Source organism: Maylandia zebra, linkage group LG22 (genome assembly GCF_041146795.1).
Source record: "Maylandia zebra isolate NMK-2024a linkage group LG22, Mzebra_GT3a, whole genome shotgun sequence".
Lineage (NCBI taxonomy): Eukaryota > Metazoa > Chordata > Actinopteri > Cichliformes > Cichlidae > Maylandia > Maylandia zebra.
This window is the reverse complement of record NC_135187.1, coordinates 2,292,683-2,312,174: the sequence shown is the minus strand read 5'-3', so window position 1 is coordinate 2,312,174 and position 19,492 is coordinate 2,292,683. Positions and strand designations below refer to the sequence as shown.

Genomic DNA, 19,492 nt, shown 5'->3' with positions numbered 1-19,492 from the left:
TTATAACACAAAATCTGTCTCCCTTTCTGTCTTTTACTCACACAGACACACACACCACCACCATCAACTTTTCTAAATTGCTAATGGAAGACATTGATCAGGCAGCTGTGATTGAGCAGCAATGTCCATCAAACTCTTTTCACAGTTGCTGCGGTCGTCATGATTTTGTGAGGCCACATCGAAAAGGCTCAGATGAGCCAAAGTTCTACAAGTTGTGCCTCCATCGCTTGTGTCCAGATCACATGCTGCTCCGTCTTTTCACTTTCATTTCTGTGTTTGCACATGTGCAGCGTGAGAGGCTGCGGTGACACTCTCACAACGGCTGACAGGATTTCAAACAGGTTTAATTTTCTTAAGACCAAACGATTGATGATCGGGAGCTGGTCATGAGGTGTTAATCGCTTCTCATTAGCCCATGTATACTACACGATGCACGACACACGACGAGGCTGAACCTCGGGCTGATCCCCAAAACGGTCGCACGACTGAAAAATCGGCTCAAAATGAGCCAAAAGTCGCACAGTGTATGCCCAGCATAAGTGGGCGGGGTCCTCTGAAAGCCAGATAGGCTGGAAGTGAGTGACTGTGAGATTGGACTGTCGAGCCTTCAGAATTACGTCACCGCTGTCTCGGTGGAGTGAAACTCAGCCGTCTGCTCCTTGCTATCTAAAATGTAACCGGACGCTGGTGTAAATTCTTGACTGTCTCATACTTCTGTTTAATCAGTTTTCTGTTTGACGTTTATTCAGCTGTGTGAAAACCCCAGAGGAATGCTCCCGAGGGATTAATAAAGTTTTATTTAATCTAATCTAATAACTTTAATGTCAGCCAAACCGATTTACTCACAAACAAATAAAACACTGAAAAAGCCAAACAATAACATTTTTAAGTTTTCTAAGTGACTTATATATCATGTTTAACCTGAGTAGCGAAAAACTGCGGGGGTCTGAAAACGATGTGCCGGGAGTTGTTGCTGTTCTCGCCGGCTCAGATATTAGAAGTTTACACAGGTGTAGTCTCCCCAACCGGTCGCAGCAGATGGCCCCACCCCTCCCTGAGCCTGGTTCTGCCGGAGGTTTCTTCCTGTTACCAAAGTGCTTGCTCATAGGGGGTCACATGATTGTTGGGATTTTCTCTGTATGTATTATTGTACGATCTACTGTACAATATAAAGCGCCTTGAGGCGACTGCTGTTGTGATTTGGGGCTGTATAAATAAAATTGAATTGAATCGCCTGAAAATATGTTAAAAGTTTATTTTGAGACCCAGAAAGAGTAATAAGAGTAATATTAAAACGAAGTAGCTGCTTAGTAAATCCATTGTTGGAAACTAGAATTCTGAATTCTGGGATATGGTTTTTCAATTTTGTTGGAAAATCAGGAGAAATTCCATAATGTTCAAAATCAGCACGATGGGAACTGAAGAGTAATGTTTCTCTACTTCCAGGTAGAGACAGAGATCGAAGCGACTACCTATGAGAGCACATCAAGCCTGACATATGATTTAGTATTAAATACATTAGGTTACATAAAACTGGAGCCAGCTGTGATCTTCAAAGTGATACGTGACGAGTGAATCCTTTCCAGTGTGTCCTCAGCTTTAGTTGCTGGTGGTTAGCCACTAACGTTTAGGGATGGGTACCGGTATCCGGTGCCAATATGGCACCAGTTCTGACATAAACAGTAGTAACCAGAACGAAATGCAGCGCACATTTCGGTGCTTTATTTTGGTGCTTTTTTTTCCTAAGATGTCATACACTTTGGATTCTAGCCAATCATTTTACGTTTCCGAGGATAGTAGGCGCACTCAGGTACGTACGTTCTTTTAGAGCAGAGCTACAGATTAAAAATGCCCAAAGCGAAGCGGTCAAAAGTCTGGCTGTACTTCACAGCAAAAGATGCAAACTCAGCAGCCTGCAACAAGTGCTTTAAGCTGATACTGTGATACTGTCAAAGGAGGTAACACCTCAAATCCGATGAAACACCTGGCAATGTATAGCATTTTGTTAAAAGCCGAGAAATGCGCCATATTTGATAGCTTGCTGCGAGAGCTCACACCGTGCACATCTACTGCGGGTGTGGTGCCTGTTATCGGACCCGGAGTTAGCAACATCCCCCAAGAACCCGAAGAGGAGAGTCCTGGCCCCTAGCCCTGCCAGTGTAGCAGAAATGATGAGGATGATGATGCAGCAGCAGCCGTTCTTCTCTGCGTGAGTAGCTTAATGTTGTTCGTGTGTAATTTACATTGAGTAGGCTAACCACGTTATTACATTAATGCATGTAAGGTGAACTAGCAAACATCATCATAGCTACATGTGGCTGTCTTCTTGTTTGATGGCAGATACTCCCTTCACCCTGGCCAAAAAGGATGACCAAAGAAAAAGAGGGAAACAGCTAAACATGAGAGGTTTTTGGACATATTTTGTGTTCTCCATTCTTTAAGCACCGGTTTCAAAAGTACCAGTTTGGTACTGGTATCGGATAAAACCCAACCGATACCCATCCCTACTAACGTTAAAGGGTTATGGTAAATGGCCTGTATTTGTATAGCGCTTTACTAGTCCCTAAGGACCCCAAAGCGCTTTACACAACCAGTCATTCACACACACAGTCGCACACTGGTGATGGCAGCTACATTGAAGCCACAGCCACCCTGGGGCGCACTGACAGAGGCGAGGCTGCCGGACACTGGCGCCACCAGGCCCTCTGACCACCAGAGGGAAGTGTCTTGCCCAAGGACACAACAACCAAGACTGTCCAAGCCAGGGCTCGAACTGGCAACCTTCCGATTACAAGGCAAACTCCCAACTCTTGAGCCACGATAGCCTCGATAGCCTCGATAGCCTTGTATTAAGTTAATTTACTTTAGTGTAGATCTCATCAGTTAGCTGGGCCCCAGCACATTTGTAACCAGCCTGTAGGTAGTGAACATATTTCAGCAGTAGTGTAACATATATAAGAAAACTCTGCAGAGTGACTGTTTCTAACTGTAACATGAAGAGAGAACAGGAAGTGAACAGAATCAGGTCAACAACATCAAATAATTTCCCTTAAAATGTTAAAAAATCACAAATCTAACATGATAAATAAAGTTGCTCACAGCGTGTTAAGATTCCAGCCAGAATCAGCAGATACAGCACTCCCAGGGTCACTTCAAACGCTCTGAAACAGCTGCTGTCCACAGCTGGAAGCTTTCTCTGGGTGTGTTCATCTACAGAGAAAATACACAAAGAGTCCATTCATGGAGCACTAATGAGGGGCTCTGGAGCTCCTTCTTCTTCCTCCCTTTTATTATCTGTAGTTTGTATTTTTAGTTCGTTCCTACTTACCAGCTTCTTGTAATCCACCAGCAGGGTTCTGCTCTCCATCGTCTAACATCTCCACCTCGATTTGCTCTCTTCCTCTTCCATCCTCATGGGTCCCTCTGCTGTATTTCACCCTGGAGTCATGGACACCTTGAGTTTGTGTCGACATCTTAAGCTAAGAAGATATTTGACCGTCCGTCACTGTCTGCCTGTTTCTTTGAGTCAGGCAGCTTTGAACTGAAAATATCCAGGAAGTCAAACCAGAAGAGAGCCACAGTTTTCCTGTCACGTCATGATGTGTGAAACGCTGAGTTATTTAGGAGCACTAACAGCATCCAACAAGATCTGAAGTTCAGTTCACTTCAAATGCAAAACTTTGACTGATGCAGTTTTAATTGATGACAAATGTGAACGAGTCAGAAACAGCAGAACAAACCACGAACACAACAAAGACTTCAAAAAGTCATTAAAACACCTCCAGAACATTCTGAACATTTCCTGTCTGAATATCTCAGAGACACTGAGGCTGAACTCCGCAGCAGCAACATGCACATCAATGCCTTTGTTAGATGCTGCTTTCATGAGTTTCTACATGTTGTAAGTCCACAGAATGAGAAGAGAGAAGAAGAGTTTGTGACACAGGAAATATGACGTCAGTGTGAACTAAGCTAACGGGGCGTCACGGCGTTGCAGAGGTTCGCTCTGTCACTGTCACCGTCTCCAGTTGAAAACAGACAAACAAACAGAATTCAACAAGACCTGAAGTTCAGATTTATCAGTTTAATTACTGAGATTTCATTGATGCCGTTGTGATTAATTACAAATGTGAACGAGTCAGAAACGAACAGCAGAATAAAGCACAAACACAGACAGCTTAAATACTTTTCTCCATTTATTTGGAAAACTTTTCCATTACATGCATTAATACATAGATACTTGTACACCAATACAAGCAAAGCCACAAATGTATTTGAAATGTTTGTCATAATGCACAGACACTGAGCTTGAACTTAGCAGCAGCAACTTAAAAATAGCTTTCTCAGAAGCTGCTGTCATCACACAATATATAATGTTAGTAATGAGCGAATGTTTCTGATGCAGGAAATATGGCGTCAGTGTGAACTTCAGTTATTTCGAGTTTACCAGCAGAGAAATTCACAGCATGCAACAAGATCTGAAGTCATTTTGATGAATTGAAACGCTGAAATGTCTTTGATGCAGTTAGAATTCAATGAAATGCTGAAAATCATCTGAAGTGAAACACAACCAGGGTCTGTGGTCATTAGTTAAAAGCTTTGCACCAATCACATGTGGACACATACAGGCTGCAGGTAAAGGGTCCAAAGCAGGAAGTGTGTCACATGGAAACTGGCTCTGAAACTGTCTGATTCATGAAGACGACTAAGGCCCACATTACAAAAAGACCCGAGTCATGTTCAGAGTCATCAACAGACTTTAACCGTGTCCACTGTGAGGGTTGTTGTTTCTGGACTTTTCCTTTCTGCCATGCTGAAATGAACTTTGACCTTCAGTGTGTTAACGCTGTGCAGGCAGCTCGCTGCAAACTAAGCAGGAAGGTAAAGTTGTGTTTTGATGTAAGTGAAGAAGAAGAAGGAAAGTTGTTTTAAACGGATTCATCTTCACTTATTCACACGTTGTAAGTTTGACAAACTGAATTTGTGCTGGTTTCAGTCTCTTGGTTCCTGATTTGTAGCTAAAAGTAAGAAGCAGCAACTTTCAGCTGTTTGAGAGAAACTGAAGAAGATATTTACTGAAGTTTTAGGACCAACAGGCTGATGAATAAACCAAGTAAAGCAAAGTAAAGACAAGCTGCACTTTGACTTTTATTAGAACAATTTGCTGGAACTACAGAGTAATGAAGTACTTCAGGTTTTGTGTGGATGACTTCCAACCTTACTGTACAGCACAGAGCACAGAGGGACAATATATGTAATCAATATATGATGCAGAATGAACAAGTAAAGACTGTAAGCTGAGTCTGAGGCTCATGCAGGACATTTCATAGTGAGGTGTCTTTGGTTGGATTATTCAAACATTTACATCAAAGCACCAAACTCATTTCTCACAGATGAAGGTCATTGAATGAGAATAATATAACTGTATCCATCTCCCATCATCGTCACAGCAGCCTCCATAGTAACCAGGACGGGAATTCTCATGTCCTCCTGCCCAGAACCTGTCAGAGAGATCAAATCTGATATGAAACTGGACTAAACTCATAACTATTGTCACATTCATATAAATATGCGTCTCTTTTGGAATATTTCCAATATTTGCTGTATTTCTTTCCCAGGTTTCTCGCCCACTTTCCCTCCTTTAGACTTTTCTCTGAGAATCATCATGCACACTAAAACAGCTTTCAAGCTTTGATGAATATGAAATCTTCCTGCTGTAAAAATGGAGAATAAAAAGAAGTCAGAGCTGACTTTCTGCTGTTTGAAACTGTTTGTCAGCTGTTTACAGACATCACTTTGAAATGTGTGTCTATCAGGTCATATTTACTGAAGCTTCTTCCTTCATATGTTCTGAAGTTTTACAAACACCAAAGAAGAAGAGACAGGAATTCTCTGAAACACTTTTTGTTCTGTGAGAAAAGAAACATTACAGCACAAAAACATGAAGACAAATTGAACAAAGTGAAATGTGTCGGTCGCTGCTTTGAACATGTTTCAATCCTGATTCCTTCAAACTGACTTGTTGTAACTGAACGTCATCACAGACTGCAGATGAAGAGAGTTCAAGCACAGCTGTTCATTCAAAGGAGGATTTCTGCTTTTCTTTACATTCAGTTTGTGGGGCTGTTGGAAAATAGCTCAGCTCATGTATTGCTGATCTATCTTCCAAAACATCAGTGTTTCACTTCTAAATAATAACTCTGGAATAGAAACAAACTAATGTCTCACGTTTGTGTCAGCGCTGATCCGTCCACCCATTCCCATTTAGATCTTCCTGATGTCTGGTTGGCTCTCAGACCAATCCAATAGTATCCTCTGAAATTACTGACAAATTCCTGTTTGAGAAGAGACACAAATATTGTCTCCAGTCATAATTCAGCACTTCTGTTGTAGTGACATCATCTTGTGAACATGTCTGAAGGAAGAATAACTGTGATGAAACTTTTCTTCCACTGTGCAGAAATCAGAAAGAGCCAAAGAATCAATGAATATCAGCTCCTCCTGTAGCTCAGTCAGTGTTGCAGTGGAATCAGTGTTAACAAATCATTTGATTCAGTTGGATTGAATCAGAAAAATAATCTGGATTATGAGGATTTCTCTCATTTTATAACATTTCTGTGTAAATTAAATGTTTGTCAAATGTGTAAAAACTTTACGTTTGAATGTGTCTGCAACAAAAAAGGAGAATCCAAGAAATCCATCAGAGTGGAGACAGGAAGCAGGTCACAGACCGACAGCCGGTCAAAGACACAAGTAACAGAGGACTGTCAGCTCCATCAAAGATCACACAGACATGAACAAACACACCCACCTGTTCCTCTTTGCTGTTTATCATCACCAGATCAGCTCCTTTATCCTGACAGGCTCTCCTGCTGTCAGACCAAGTTTTCTTCTCAGTGGATTTAAAGTAGCAGCTGCATCCAAATCTCATCCATCCTTCTGGACACTTCTCTTAAAGTCAAACACATGTTTTAAAGTCAGACTTTGTGTCCTGTTGTATCACATTAATCTTTGGTTCCTGTCATTTTCCCTGTAAATGCTTCATTTAAACTCAGGTTTTCTCTCTTATTCATAATGAACTGAAACTTACATTTATACAGAGAAACTGTTACACAGCATCAAACATTTAGGATTCAAAACAAAGACACAATCAGGTTATCACTGTGTAACACTGATGTTTTCTATCAGTTATTCAAACTTTATTACCTTCTATCTTCTCCTTCAGCTTCTTCACTTCTTCCTGTAACTGACTGTTGAGTCGTTTTGTCTCTGTAGAAAAAAACATGTTAAAAAATGTAAATATAAATTTTATCTGACATTAGTATTTTCTTGTTAATTTTAAATACTTTCTTACCTTGATGTTCAGTCTGTAGCTCGTTGTAACTGTGGTTCAGTTTATTGTGTTTGAAGTGAAGTTTGTTGAATTCACTCTTGTTCAAAGCATCTGAAATATTTCAGTGAAACCAAAATAAAATAAAATAAAATGAGTGAAACGTTGAACAGAAATAATCTTCTTCCTCTGCTTTGTCAAATATCAATAAGAGTCAGAAACTTGCAGCCATTGCTCTTTAACATGTCCTGTGGGTGGAGGTGTTAGAACTACAGGAAATCTGATGAGCTAAATACGTATCAACTGTGAACAAAAACCACTGACAAGATTCAGAATAATTGTGCTTCAGTGTGGAGGAAGAAGGTGAAGAGTCAAACAGCATTTCTACACCTGTAGTCAGAGATGTTATCTATATGCTTTGAAAGAATAGATTCTGACTCATGTGACATGTGCCTGTTCTCACTGAAAATATGTCTTTTTACATTCAGTCAAAGCTGCTCTGAGGCTTCAACACTTCCTCTTTCTGCTTATTTATAATTAATAAATGTTTCTTCCTGCAGCTTCCAGGAACTTCCTGCTTTCAGACGTCCTTTTGCAGGCGTCTCTGTTCTCACATCATAGATTTGTGATGTTTCTGCTGATCCAGCATTAAGTCTGTCACAGCTCCACCAGGAGCTAAAGGTCAGCTGAAGATCATCAACTGATTTAAAACATAGAATCAAACCACCTTAAAATCCAAATATCAGCAGCTGCTGGGAGTTTTCTCTGTGTTGTTGTTTTTGTTATTGTGGAGTCTTTACCTGATAATATAAAGAACCTCGATGCAACTGTTGTTGTGATTTGATGTAATAAAAAAAGATTCATTGATATATCCCAGCAGATGAATGGAGCTAACATTAGCTTGTTAGCTACCTGCTTAATACAGCAAGTGAACTAACTAGTCGCACAATGACAGACGGCCACTGTCTAACATAGTGTGGCTGCACCTGCATCAGTCTGCAGCAGATGCTGCTGCCTGTCTGCTTTGTTGATGTAATCACAGAATCAGCGTGTTGAGTGAAGAGTTTGAAGGAACAACAAGAACATTCACTCCACAACACACACAAGATATGAGCCAGGAATCATGCACACAGACACACACCTGCTAATCAGTGCTAAGTAACAGACTGATGAAATACTAGAAGCTCAGTCAGCAAAACCAACGTGTTGGTCAGGCTGTACCACACAGCAGCTCATATTATTGATCAGAGAATTCCATTTAAAATGCCACCGTGCAGTTTTTATGAAGAGGAAACTATCCTTAGAGACCAAAACTCATTTGGTCCTGAATGGAAACATGTTTTTACTGCAGCAAAGGTGCTCATTTTAACATGGGAGTCTGTGGGGACTGACTCGCTTTCAGCATCAGCCTCCAGTGGTCATTAAAGGAACTGCAGTGTTTGCTGCTTCTGTGTTGGCTTCATGTACTTCCTGTATTTGCTGTGGCAGAAGGACACGTTCTGGTTGTGAAGCTGCATGTTTGTTGGCTGCTGGGATTCAGTATCAGTCATACATTCATTTGCAGGAGAAGTTCAGAGGTTGTATCTTATCTTACAGCATATGGACAGGATGATGATCCCAGCTAACATCAGGAGGCACAGCACTCTTAGACCCAGTGTAGCACATCTGAAAGAGCCCTTCAGGACTGAAGGAGGATTCAGAGTCTGTGGTCCTGTTAGAAAGCAGTGTGGATGTTGGTTTGTGCTTATTTCCTGTCAGTCTGTGGTTAACAGACCTGTGGTTGTGGTTGTATCAGCTTAACGTCAAAAAAGGGCCGGTTGCCAAAAAACAAAGGAAATATAACATCTGCGCTGTGACTGAAAGAAGTTCCTGTTAATCAATAAGTGACGTACAAACTATTGTGGGAAAGAATTTAAATTAAAAAGGTTCATACAGCAAATGGAGAAACAGATGTTTGATGGGCTGCAGTAATTTGGCATTAAAAGCTGACTGTAACAAACTGGAAGTACATTTAGATTCATAATTGACTTACCTCCTTCCTGTGACTGAAAATGATCATAACTATCTCTGATCTCATCTGTACTCTCGTAGATATCCACCTCCCTCTGCTCCCACTCTGCTCCGTCCTCCTTTCTGCTGTATCTCACCTTCTTTGATAGATCTGGTTTGGCATAAATATCTGAGGACATCGTGAGAGGACTGAGACGCTGAGCAGGAGTTTAAGCTGTACTCTAACAGTTCTGCAGTACTGACCCTGGAAGATATCGAGCTGTTTTATTCTTGTCCAGCCTTCTGTCTGCTTTCAGGCAGGAAGAAGCTTTGAGGAAGTGGCAGCGTGTAAGGAAACACAGACTGTGTGATTAATTTGCATAAAAATTTCTTAACTGCATTTGTTTCTCTTAACTACAGATAAAACTCTGTGTTGTACAATATGTGTACTTTGTTGAGCTTTTGACTGAGTTTGCATAAAGCAGAAAATTTATAAACTCTTCATTTTCTAAAGACGTTGAACGTTCACACATAAAAGCACAAACACAGTCACACCTCAGTGTCACAGTTGGTTCGACCCAGGAAATGTTATTTTGTCAGTTACAGTTTGTTTTCTTGCTGTTGCCTTATAGAGAAACAAACTGTTGAACTGTTGAGGTTCATCCAGTCGATGTGGAAAGTTTGAACCACGTCTCAAACACTCTTTAAATGAACAACAATTAAATTTAGCTTCACTGCTGACCGAAGATTTTAAAGTTTTTTAAACTGTAACTTTTCCTTTCATTTCTACATTTTGCACTTTCAGGAAAACTGATGCAGTTCATTGTTTTTTCTCGTGTGTTCTTTGATTTGATTTTCAAAGGAATACAGAAGTACTTGTGTGAAAAAGTGTCCAACATAAGGAGGAAAAGTTTTTTGAAATTACAGTGCACTTAAATGTTGCACATCTTACTGTGAGGTCACCAGGAAATACTCCTTGTTGTTGGGCCGTCCTGGTTAACACACCTCTGCAACATTACATGAGAGTCGGGTACTCGGCCTCTGGATTTGTAAATCTGGGCTGGTGGGTTCAAACACTCCTCAGCCTCCCTGAGAAGGTTTATGTCAGAATATTGAAGGAGAAACTCCATCCAATTGTGAAATCTCAAATTCAGAGCAACAGTGTGGTTTCCATCCTGGTCATGCAGCACTGGACGAGCTCTTCATTCTCTCCAGGATGTGTGGGAGTGATGAGCCCAGCTGGAGCTCCTCCACACTGAAAGCACCTGACTAGGATTACACCTGTGTGCTACTTAGGTGTTGGAGGTTTGTCCAACTGGAGGACACACGTTGTCTTAATCATTCAATTCAGTTTTACTTCTACAGCTCCAAATCACAGCAACAGCCTCAAGGTGCTTTATGTTGTGAGGTCGACCCTACAATAACATTACAGTAACAAGTTTGCTGTTTGTGTGTTTTCCAGTGAAGTAGGAGAAACACAGCAGTGTGGGAACAGGAACTAAACACAATCAGGTCTGCAGCATCAAATCATTTCACTTCTAATGTTCAAAATCAAACATCTAACATATTGGAATCAAATTCCTCACAGCGTGTCATGATTCCCACCACAATCAGCAGATACAGCACTCCCAGGTTCACTTCAAAAGCTCTGAACCAGCTTCTTCTCACAGCTGGAAGCTTCTTCTCGGTGTGAACATCTACAAAGATAAAACAAAAAGTCCATTTATGAAGCACTAATGAGAGACTTTGGAGCTTTTTATTAATCCTCACTGTAGGAATGATCCCAGTAGAAAGTAAATCAGATTTACCAAACAAATTAGTCGAGTTTGTTAAAAAGTTACAGGAACTCAAACAAGGACAAAGTAATATTAGTCCATTCCAGCTGTTGTGATCGGTCGATGCATTTCTGGCCACTTCTTGGTCGCAGCTTTTGAATAGATCAGTGAGAGAAAAACAATCCTCCTCTCAATATAAGGACTAAATGAGCAAAACTATCCTGATGGACGTGAGGGAACGTAGAAAGAAGTGTAGAAACCTGAGGGACAAATATGGAGGAGAGTCCCAGAATATTAGTTTGTATGATGATCATCTGCACGCGGGTCAGAGCTGTGAGGAAAGTGTAATGCTGAGGAACAACCATGAACTGTGGAAACTTTAAAGCTGATTTATAACAGAGTGGTGCTGGGTGTGTGTTACTCTGTGTTTGTGCTTCAGTTACACTCAGTTAGCTTTCTGCTAGCTGTTTCCATCAGTTTGCTTCTCTCCTCTCTACACTCACTCATACTGCATTTTGATGCAGCTGAACTCACAATGAATCTGCATCTTTCTGTTCCTGTTGTCAGACCACAGAACAACTATGACCTACTGATTTAAACGTGCTGCATTAACTACAGGGGGAAGCTGCTAACACACTGCAGCTGCATACCAAGCTGCTGCTCTGCACCTCTGAAAGACGCATTTTTGGAAGCACAACATTGTCGGACAAACTCGACATTCACATATGTTTAAAACAATGACTGTGTGGACAATCTGGCTGTATTTACAGTCATGTTATCACTTGGAGAGGAAGCAGAAAGAGCTGTGCTGCTCCTATTGGCTGCTTCTCTCTGCCACTCACAGACCTCTTCCTGAAAGCAGAGCAGCAGCTGAACCAGTTGGACTTGAAGCCACAGACACTGAAACAGTCAGACGGTTAGAAACGGAGCTCCTAACTGGGAGTAAACAGGCCCAGTGCAACAAATGATCTGTGTGCCAGTTTGGACTGGAAACATATTCTGGGCACATGTGACACGAACACTAATATGTCTTAAAGTGGTCGGATATCAGAGCTTTAAAAGACACTGAACAACACTTTCATCACCAACATTTTCTTTGGTTTGGTCACTTTGATGATTTCCTGCTTACCAGCTTCTTGTAGGCCAACGTCAGGGTGCTGCTCTCCATCATCTAACACCTCCACCTCACTCTGCTCTCTCACTCCTCCATCCTCCTGGGACCCTCTGCTGTATTTCACCCTGAAATCTTCAACACTTTGAATTTCTGTAGACATTTTGAGCTGAAAGATCTTTGAGCAGCTTCACCGTCTGTCTGTGTCTTTAAGTCCGACAGCTTTGAAGAGAAAACAAAGAGGAAGTAAAACAGGACGAGTCACAGTTCTTCTGACACGTCAGGAGGCGTCAGACTGTCAGTTATGTACAAATGAAAACAACATTCAACAAGATCTGAAGTTCAGTTACAAGAATGTAAAACACTGAAAGAAGTTTTGTTTTTAATATTTTCTATCACAGAGATAATAAGCTTTAACTCAGCAGCTGCAGTATGTTTATAATAACACGGCTTTGTTAGACGCTGCCTTCTACAAACTGTAAGCACATCGAAGCAGCAGAGAGAAGAAGTGTTTGTGACACAGGAAATATGTCAGAGTGAACTATTTATTTTTACCAGCACAGAAACTAACAGGGCAGCGTGGTGCTGCAGTGGTGAGCACCATCACTTCTCAGAAAGAGAGTTCCTGTTTTTGTTATGTGACGGCTGTGTGCAGGCAAGAAAAGGACCCAAGGTGCAGACTCCAGAGACAAACGTAAACTGAAACAGCTTTGATGCTGAACTCAAACAGAACAAACGTAAGAATCCAAATAACTTACACAGGCAGACAAAACACACAGCAAAATAAACGGTAGATGGCGACAATGACAAACTGCAACACAGAGCTTAAATACATCGAGGGAGCAATCAGGGAATGGACAACAGGAGGGAGACACAGCTGGGGCAAATCAGAACTGACGAGACAAGGAAGCGTAAACTGAGCACACTGAGATAAGACAGAGACCTTCAAAGTAAAACAGGAAACACATAACACAGACTGAACAAAGACACAGACTCACACTGCCTGTGAGTCTGCACTACAACAGAGGGAACAGAGACGTGGGACCAGGGCAGACAGAGACACTGACTGGACACGGGGATATAGCAGACAGGGGAGACAGCAACTAAGGATTACACAGAGACAAACCATAAGACATGACTGTAACAAAAACCCAAAGACTAGAAATTATAAATAATATAATAAACTCAAAAAACCCTGGGTCAACGACCCAGGCATCCTAACAGTTTTGGGTGGAGGCTCATGGTCCTGGTCTGTGAGCCAGCGTTTGTGTTTGACGTCTGATTCTGGTTCATTTCTTATTCTGAAGTGAAGTTTTGGTTATGATTGTTGTGTCTCTGTTTGTGTCCCTCCCTCTGTTCCCTGTGTTCAGTCAGTCTGTGTCTCAGTGTGTGTTTCTGCTGTTTCCTGTTTTACTCTGACAGTCTCTCGTCCTGTGTGCATCTTGTTTAGTTTTGCTTCCTGGTCTCGTTAGTTTGATTATGTTCAGCTTTGTTCCCACCTGTGATCTGTTCCCTTGTGTTTCTTCTCACAGCCTCCTTCATTCCCTCCAGCTGTGTGTTCGTCTGTTTAGTATTTCTTGGTCTAGTTATGGTGTTTTGTAGTCAGTAATAAATTGTCTTTAAGTTTGGTTTCTGTCTCCGACTCCCACATTTTATCTGCTATCCTGCCTTGCCTCACACAGCGGTACATGACAGGAGATCTCGAGCACTAAAATAAAGCAGCAGACTCCGACCTACAAGTGGCAGCAAGTAGCCGTTTCCTTTCTTGAGGAAAAGCTGAAGTGGAAGCGTTGGCTCACCCCTGGTAGGAGCACATTTTCAGTGGTACTCACCGGGCTCTAAGGGGTCCTCAAAGACGCCGTGTTCGTCCACCTGCTGCCCCGCCTGCACCTGATGCTCTGCAGCTGAAAGTGGGCATCATCCACCCATCTCTGGTTGCTCACGGTTGTTGATCAGCCTCTCTGCTGCCCGCTCATTGGCCTGCCTCCTCATAAGCTCTTCCACCTCGATCCTCAAAGAGTTTCCTGTCTGGGGCCATCAGAGGCTCAATTATCCGGTTTCCCTTTTTCCTTCACCAAGAAGAAAAAAGTGCAGATTTCCTTCTCACGTGGAGCAACAACCTATCACCAGCTGCCGACTCCACCTGGATGATGCCGTTTTGCTCGCCGGAGATTTTACGGGCCGGCTCATCACAGGCTCTTCAGCTGGAATGATGTTGCATCAGCAGCTCCAAACTCTCCTGTTTCCTCAGGCCGGAGGAGACGACGCTCCTACTATCCTCCCTCTGTGAGTAAAACTGACGATTAGACTCTGCTCTTTGTTCCCACCTGTGGTCTGTTCCCTTATTGTTTGTATTCATGGTCTGCATTCCCTTGTGTTGCTTGTTGTTGGGTCTGAACATACGACCCTGCTGGATTCAGACCACGAGAGACTGCAAACACAACACAAGAGCCACTGGTACGGTTTGCTTGCAAGGGGAGATTGCCTCCCAGAACTGACACAAGCTCCCTGTAGCCAACTCCAAACTCCCCTCACAGCCTTTTATTCAGAGAACACACACTGTGAATGTGTTTGTATGTGTGTGTGTGTCTCTGTATACGTGACTTCCTGCTACACAACATATGTTTACAACCATTTAACAACATCCCTATTCATAAAAGGGTCATCTCCCCCCACCCTGTATATGGCTTAACCCCCTTAATGCTCCCCCATATACAAGCATAGGTGAGCCCATGAAGGGCAGGAAGTGGACGTTCCCGAGCAAATAAGGAAACCAGACTCTTTACCTGGAATGTGCCTGCAGTTGAACACTATAGCTGTAGCCTCCCCCACCATCCTACATGCAGGGGAGGGAAATCTTCTTACTGACTGCTTTTAGTGGGCAGGCAGAGAAATCTTGCAACAGGTTTGAAGTGACGTCGTTTAAGGAAACACACACTTTAGTTTCAGCTGTTTTCCTAATTAGAGATGTTTAAACATCCAATGTTTACACGAATGAAACCACTGAGGGAACAATCTGAACGTGTGAGCATAAAGCAGAAAATAAATACATTTTATTTGCTCAACAAAAGCTTCTGCTTACTGCTCCACCATATTCTGTTCAAATGATGACTCAACCAAGATACTGTTTTCACTGTCCAACTCTTCTTTCAGGTCAGTAGATCTTTTACCTGCTCACCTTTACTCATCTTCCTTCTGTGATTCTCTGATGTTATTTTTCATTGAGAAAATTCATAAAATACACAAAGACCTGGTTTCCAATGTTCCCTGTAGCTCTTCCTTTTTGATTCCTCTCCCATCACGCTGTTTTTCTGCTTTCCAGCTCCCCTCTGTGTCACGGCCAGGCGGATCAGCTGCACGCTGATCAGCCCTCTCTCTGTTTCTCTCTCTCTTCCTCTTCTCTCTCGCCGGGGCGAAACTCACTGCAGGTTCACGCCCTCGGGAGATGAGACACCTGGGTCTCATTAAGGGGAGCAGCATTTAAGCCAGGAGGTGACTGCTGTTCGTTGCTGGATCGTTGTCTACCACGCGTTAGTGAAGTCAAGCTACAGCAAGTTTAGTTAAGAGTGTTTTCCTTTGTGCGTCGTACTTAACCCTGTCTCCCTGTCTACAGAGCTTCCTGGATTTCTCCCCATGTGATTCCCGTGTGGCAGTGTCAGAGTGTGAGCCTGTGATCGTGTGAGTGGATATTCTGAAGAACGCGTGCTTTCCCCTGGACTTCCCTGGAGACCCCTTCTCCCCCCACTCAGCTGTATATAGCACCCCCCCCGCACATTCTTGTATATACACCTGGTGAATTGTAAATAAACCCTTCTTGTGAGCATCAGAACCAGAGTCCTGCGCTTGAGTCCTCCTCCAAACCGTAACAATAACGATCCAGCCATCATGGACTCAGCGGACTCAAATCCCACCCAGCAACCCGTCCTCACCCCGGAGGCAATTCTGGAACGCCACAAACACATGCTTCGGCACATAAATCAACAACTGGCCGCACTCACTCAAGCCTTCGCTCAACGTCTACCGTCAGTAAGCCCACCCTCACCCCCTCCGTCTGTTTCTCCTCAGCTATCGGCCCCAAATCCATCTGCAGCCGCTCCACCTGTTTCCCCCATGCCGGCTTCCACTGAACCTCCAGAGCGATCGTTACCAGCGCCGGAGCCTTTCTCGGGTGAGTTCGATAAATGTGATGGATTTTTGACTCAGATCACACTACAATTCCGTCAGTTATGAAGAACGTATGAGACAGACGGGGCCAAAATCGCCTTTATGGTTCAACTGTTACGTGGGGAGGCATTAAACTGGGCGCAAGCCGTTTTAAGAACAGCCCCTGACATTTCTTACGAGGACTTCCTCACCAAATTTAAAAGTGTTTTTGAAAGAGGCACCGGAGCGGAGGCGGCTGCCCACAGACTGTTAAATTTGAAGCAGGGGAGGCAGAGTATGGTGGATTTTCCGGTTGAATTCTGGACCTTGGCCGAAGAAACTGGCTGGGGGCAGTCGGCATTGATAAGTACTCTCTTGAATAACATTTGTGATGAGTTAAAGAGAGAACTGATGATGAGAGATGTTCCTAAGACCCTGTCTGATGTGATTACACTATGTGTGAAGATAGATGAGCACCTACGGGCGCGTCGGGGAACCGGAAACTACATTTCCCAGAGGCCCCCGGGGCGCATGGAGACGTCAGGTGGAGGCGCGCTTAGCGGCAGTCACTCATCGGACAGCATGGAGGAAAGTGAACAGCCCATGCAACTGGGCCGCTCCAGACTATCGTCTGAGGAGCGGTATCGTCGCTGGAGAGCCGGTGAGTGCTTTTATTGTGGCCGCAAGGGCCATACTGCCATGGATTGCCAGGCGCGGCCAAAAGACAGCGCCCGCCAGTAGTGAGGAGTGTACTGGTGGGCAAGGTCACCTGTTCTCAGTCTCCTCCTCGTCTCATGATTGCAGCTAAGCTAACGGTTCGTCTCAAGACTCATTCTCTCGACGCTCTGATCGATTCCGGGGCAGAACAGAATTTTATTGATGCCTTGCTGGCGCTCAAATTAGGTTTTAGCACAGAGCCTCTGTCTCATTCACTCCAAGTCACAGCCCTTAGTGGCCAGCGTCTTCCAGACATTACTCATGTCACAGAACCGATTTCCCTGTCTCTTTCTGGCAATCATGTTGAAACCATACAGTTGTATGTCTTTAAAGCCCCACTCACACCACTAGTCTTCGGCTATCCCTGGCTATGTCAACATAACCCTGTGATTGATTGGAGGAAAGAAAGTATTTCGGGGTGGGGGGAGGAGTGTCACATGTCCTGTTTAAAAGTCGCCACCCCCGCCATGAGCCTACCACCCGATAAAACTATTTCAGAACCACCTGATCTGTCCTCCATACCATCTGTTTATCACGACCTGGCGCTCCCCTCACCGGCCGTACGATTGTGGGATTGACCTCTTCCCAGGCGCGCCACTCCCAACCAGTAGGTTGTACAGCCTGTCTCGACCGGAGCGGGAAAGCATGGAAAAATACATCAATGACTCACTTGCCACTGGTCTCATTCGCCCCTCGTCCTCACCTGTTGCCGTTGGTTTCTTTTTTGTCACCAAGAAAGATAAGAGTTTACGGCCCTGTATTGACTGTTGCGGCCTCAACGCCATCACAGTTAAAAACTAGTATCCCCTCCCTCTGCTGAGTTCTGCGTTCGAGCTTCTCCAGGGTGCCACCATTTTCACAAAGTTGGACCTACCATCTGGTGAGGATTAGGGAGGGAGACGAGTGGAAGACGGCTTTCAATACTCACCTGGGCCATTTCGAATATCTTGTAATGCCTTTCGGTCTCACCAATGCTCCAGCTGTGTTTTAGGCTCTCGTGAATGACGTGCTCCGAGATTTCATCGACCATTTCGTTTTCATTTACTTGGATGACATCCTCATCTTCTCCCGCTCCGTCACCGACCACCAACGTCATGTCAGGCAAGTCCTTCAGCATCTCCTCGAAAATCGGCTGTTTGTTAAAGGGGAGAAGTGTGAGTTTCATGTCTCAACTGTTTCCTTCCTGGGCCACGTCATCGATCAGGGTAACCTCAAAACTGATCCCGCAAAAGTTCAAGCCATTGTTGACAGGCCAACCCCTTCCAACCGTAGACAGCTTCAAAGCATTCTGGGGTTCGCAAACTTTTATCGTTGCTTTGTTCGCGACTACAGTAAACTTGCCCTGCCTCTGACCCGTCTTACTTCTCCCAAGGTTCCCTTCTGCTGGGATGAGCTGGCTCAACGAGCATTTGCCCATCTGAAGGACCGCTTTGCCTCGGCGCCCATTCTCATCCAACCCGATCTCAACCTGCAGTTCATTGTGGAGGTGGACGCCTCGGACACTAGAGTGGGGGCGGTGCTTTCCCAGCAGCAAGGAGGTAAGCTCCATCCCTGTGCCTACTTTTCACGCCGTCTCACCTCCGCAGAGAGAAACTATGATGTGGGAGATCGAGAGCTACTAGCCATCAAGCTAGCCCTGGAGGAGTGGCGCCATTGGCTAGAGGGCACTGCCCAGCCGTTTGTGATCTGGACCGATCACAAGAACCTGGAGTACATTCAATCGGCAAAACGCCTCAACGCCAGGCAAGCCAGGTGGGCCCTGTTTTTTACTAGATTCCAGTTCACGATTACTTACAGACCCGGTTCCCGTAATGTCAAGCCAGACGCCCTCTCACGCCAGTTCGCCGCCTCCGAAGACTCAACTCGGGACTCTCCCATTCTACTGCCCACCTGTGTAATCGGCGCCCTGACCTGGGAGATCGAGTCGGCTATTCGAGAGGCTCAGCGGACAGAACCAGACCCCAGAACGGGACCTCCAGGGTTGCTCTTCGTCCCCTCCTCAGTAAGGTCACGAGTGTTACATTGGGCTCATACTGCCAGATTCACCTGCCAGCCGGGGTCCTCCGCACTATTACCTTCCTTCAACGTTTCGCCTGGTGGCCTTCCCTTGCCAAAGACATCCGCGAGTATATTTCTGCATGCTCGACCTGCGCTCAGAACAAGAGCGTCCATCAACCTCCCTCTGGCCTCCTCCAACCTCTGCCGACTCCGAGTCGCCCTTGGTCGCACATCGCCTTTGACTTCATCACTGGTCTGCCCGTCTCGTCAGGTAACTCTGTCATTCTCACCATTGTGGACCGTTTCTCCAAAGCTGCTCATTTTGTCGCCCTCCCTAAGCTCCCCACTGCTCTAGAGACCGCCAGGCTACTAACTAACCACGTTTTTTGCCTCCATGGAATCCCCACGGACATTGTGTCAGACAGAGGA

At 44.3% G+C, this 19,492-nt stretch overlaps 2 protein-coding genes across 6 annotated transcripts in view; both read right to left on the bottom strand.

Annotated features, from left to right (window-relative positions):
- The window catches only part of LOC112430710 (uncharacterized), a 145,577-nt gene that overhangs the window by 24,653 nt on the left and 101,432 nt on the right, over positions 1-19,492 (bottom strand). The window lies entirely within an intron of this gene.
- Positions 4,184-12,999, bottom strand: LOC112431692 (snaclec coagulation factor IX-binding protein subunit A). 3 transcript variants are annotated; one of them, XM_076879313.1, is made up of 8 exons: positions 12,964-12,999; positions 12,224-12,427; positions 10,906-11,016; positions 7,355-7,444; positions 7,207-7,269; positions 6,812-6,951; positions 6,229-6,335; positions 4,184-5,501 (listed from the first exon to the last, which is right to left on the bottom strand). In XM_076879313.1, the coding sequence occupies exons 2-8, from the start codon at positions 12,366-12,368 to the stop codon at positions 5,381-5,383; spliced, it is 777 nt and encodes a 258-aa protein (XP_076735428.1). In that variant the 5' UTR covers positions 12,369-12,427; positions 12,964-12,999; the 3' UTR covers positions 4,184-5,380. The 3 variants fall into 3 exon arrangements, with proteins under 3 accessions (XP_076735428.1, XP_076735427.1, XP_076735429.1); XM_076879312.1 differs by lacking the exons at positions 10,906-11,016; positions 12,224-12,427; positions 12,964-12,999 and adding exons at positions 8,925-9,041; positions 9,363-10,899; XM_076879314.1 differs by lacking the exons at positions 10,906-11,016; positions 12,224-12,427; positions 12,964-12,999 and adding an exon at positions 9,363-10,899.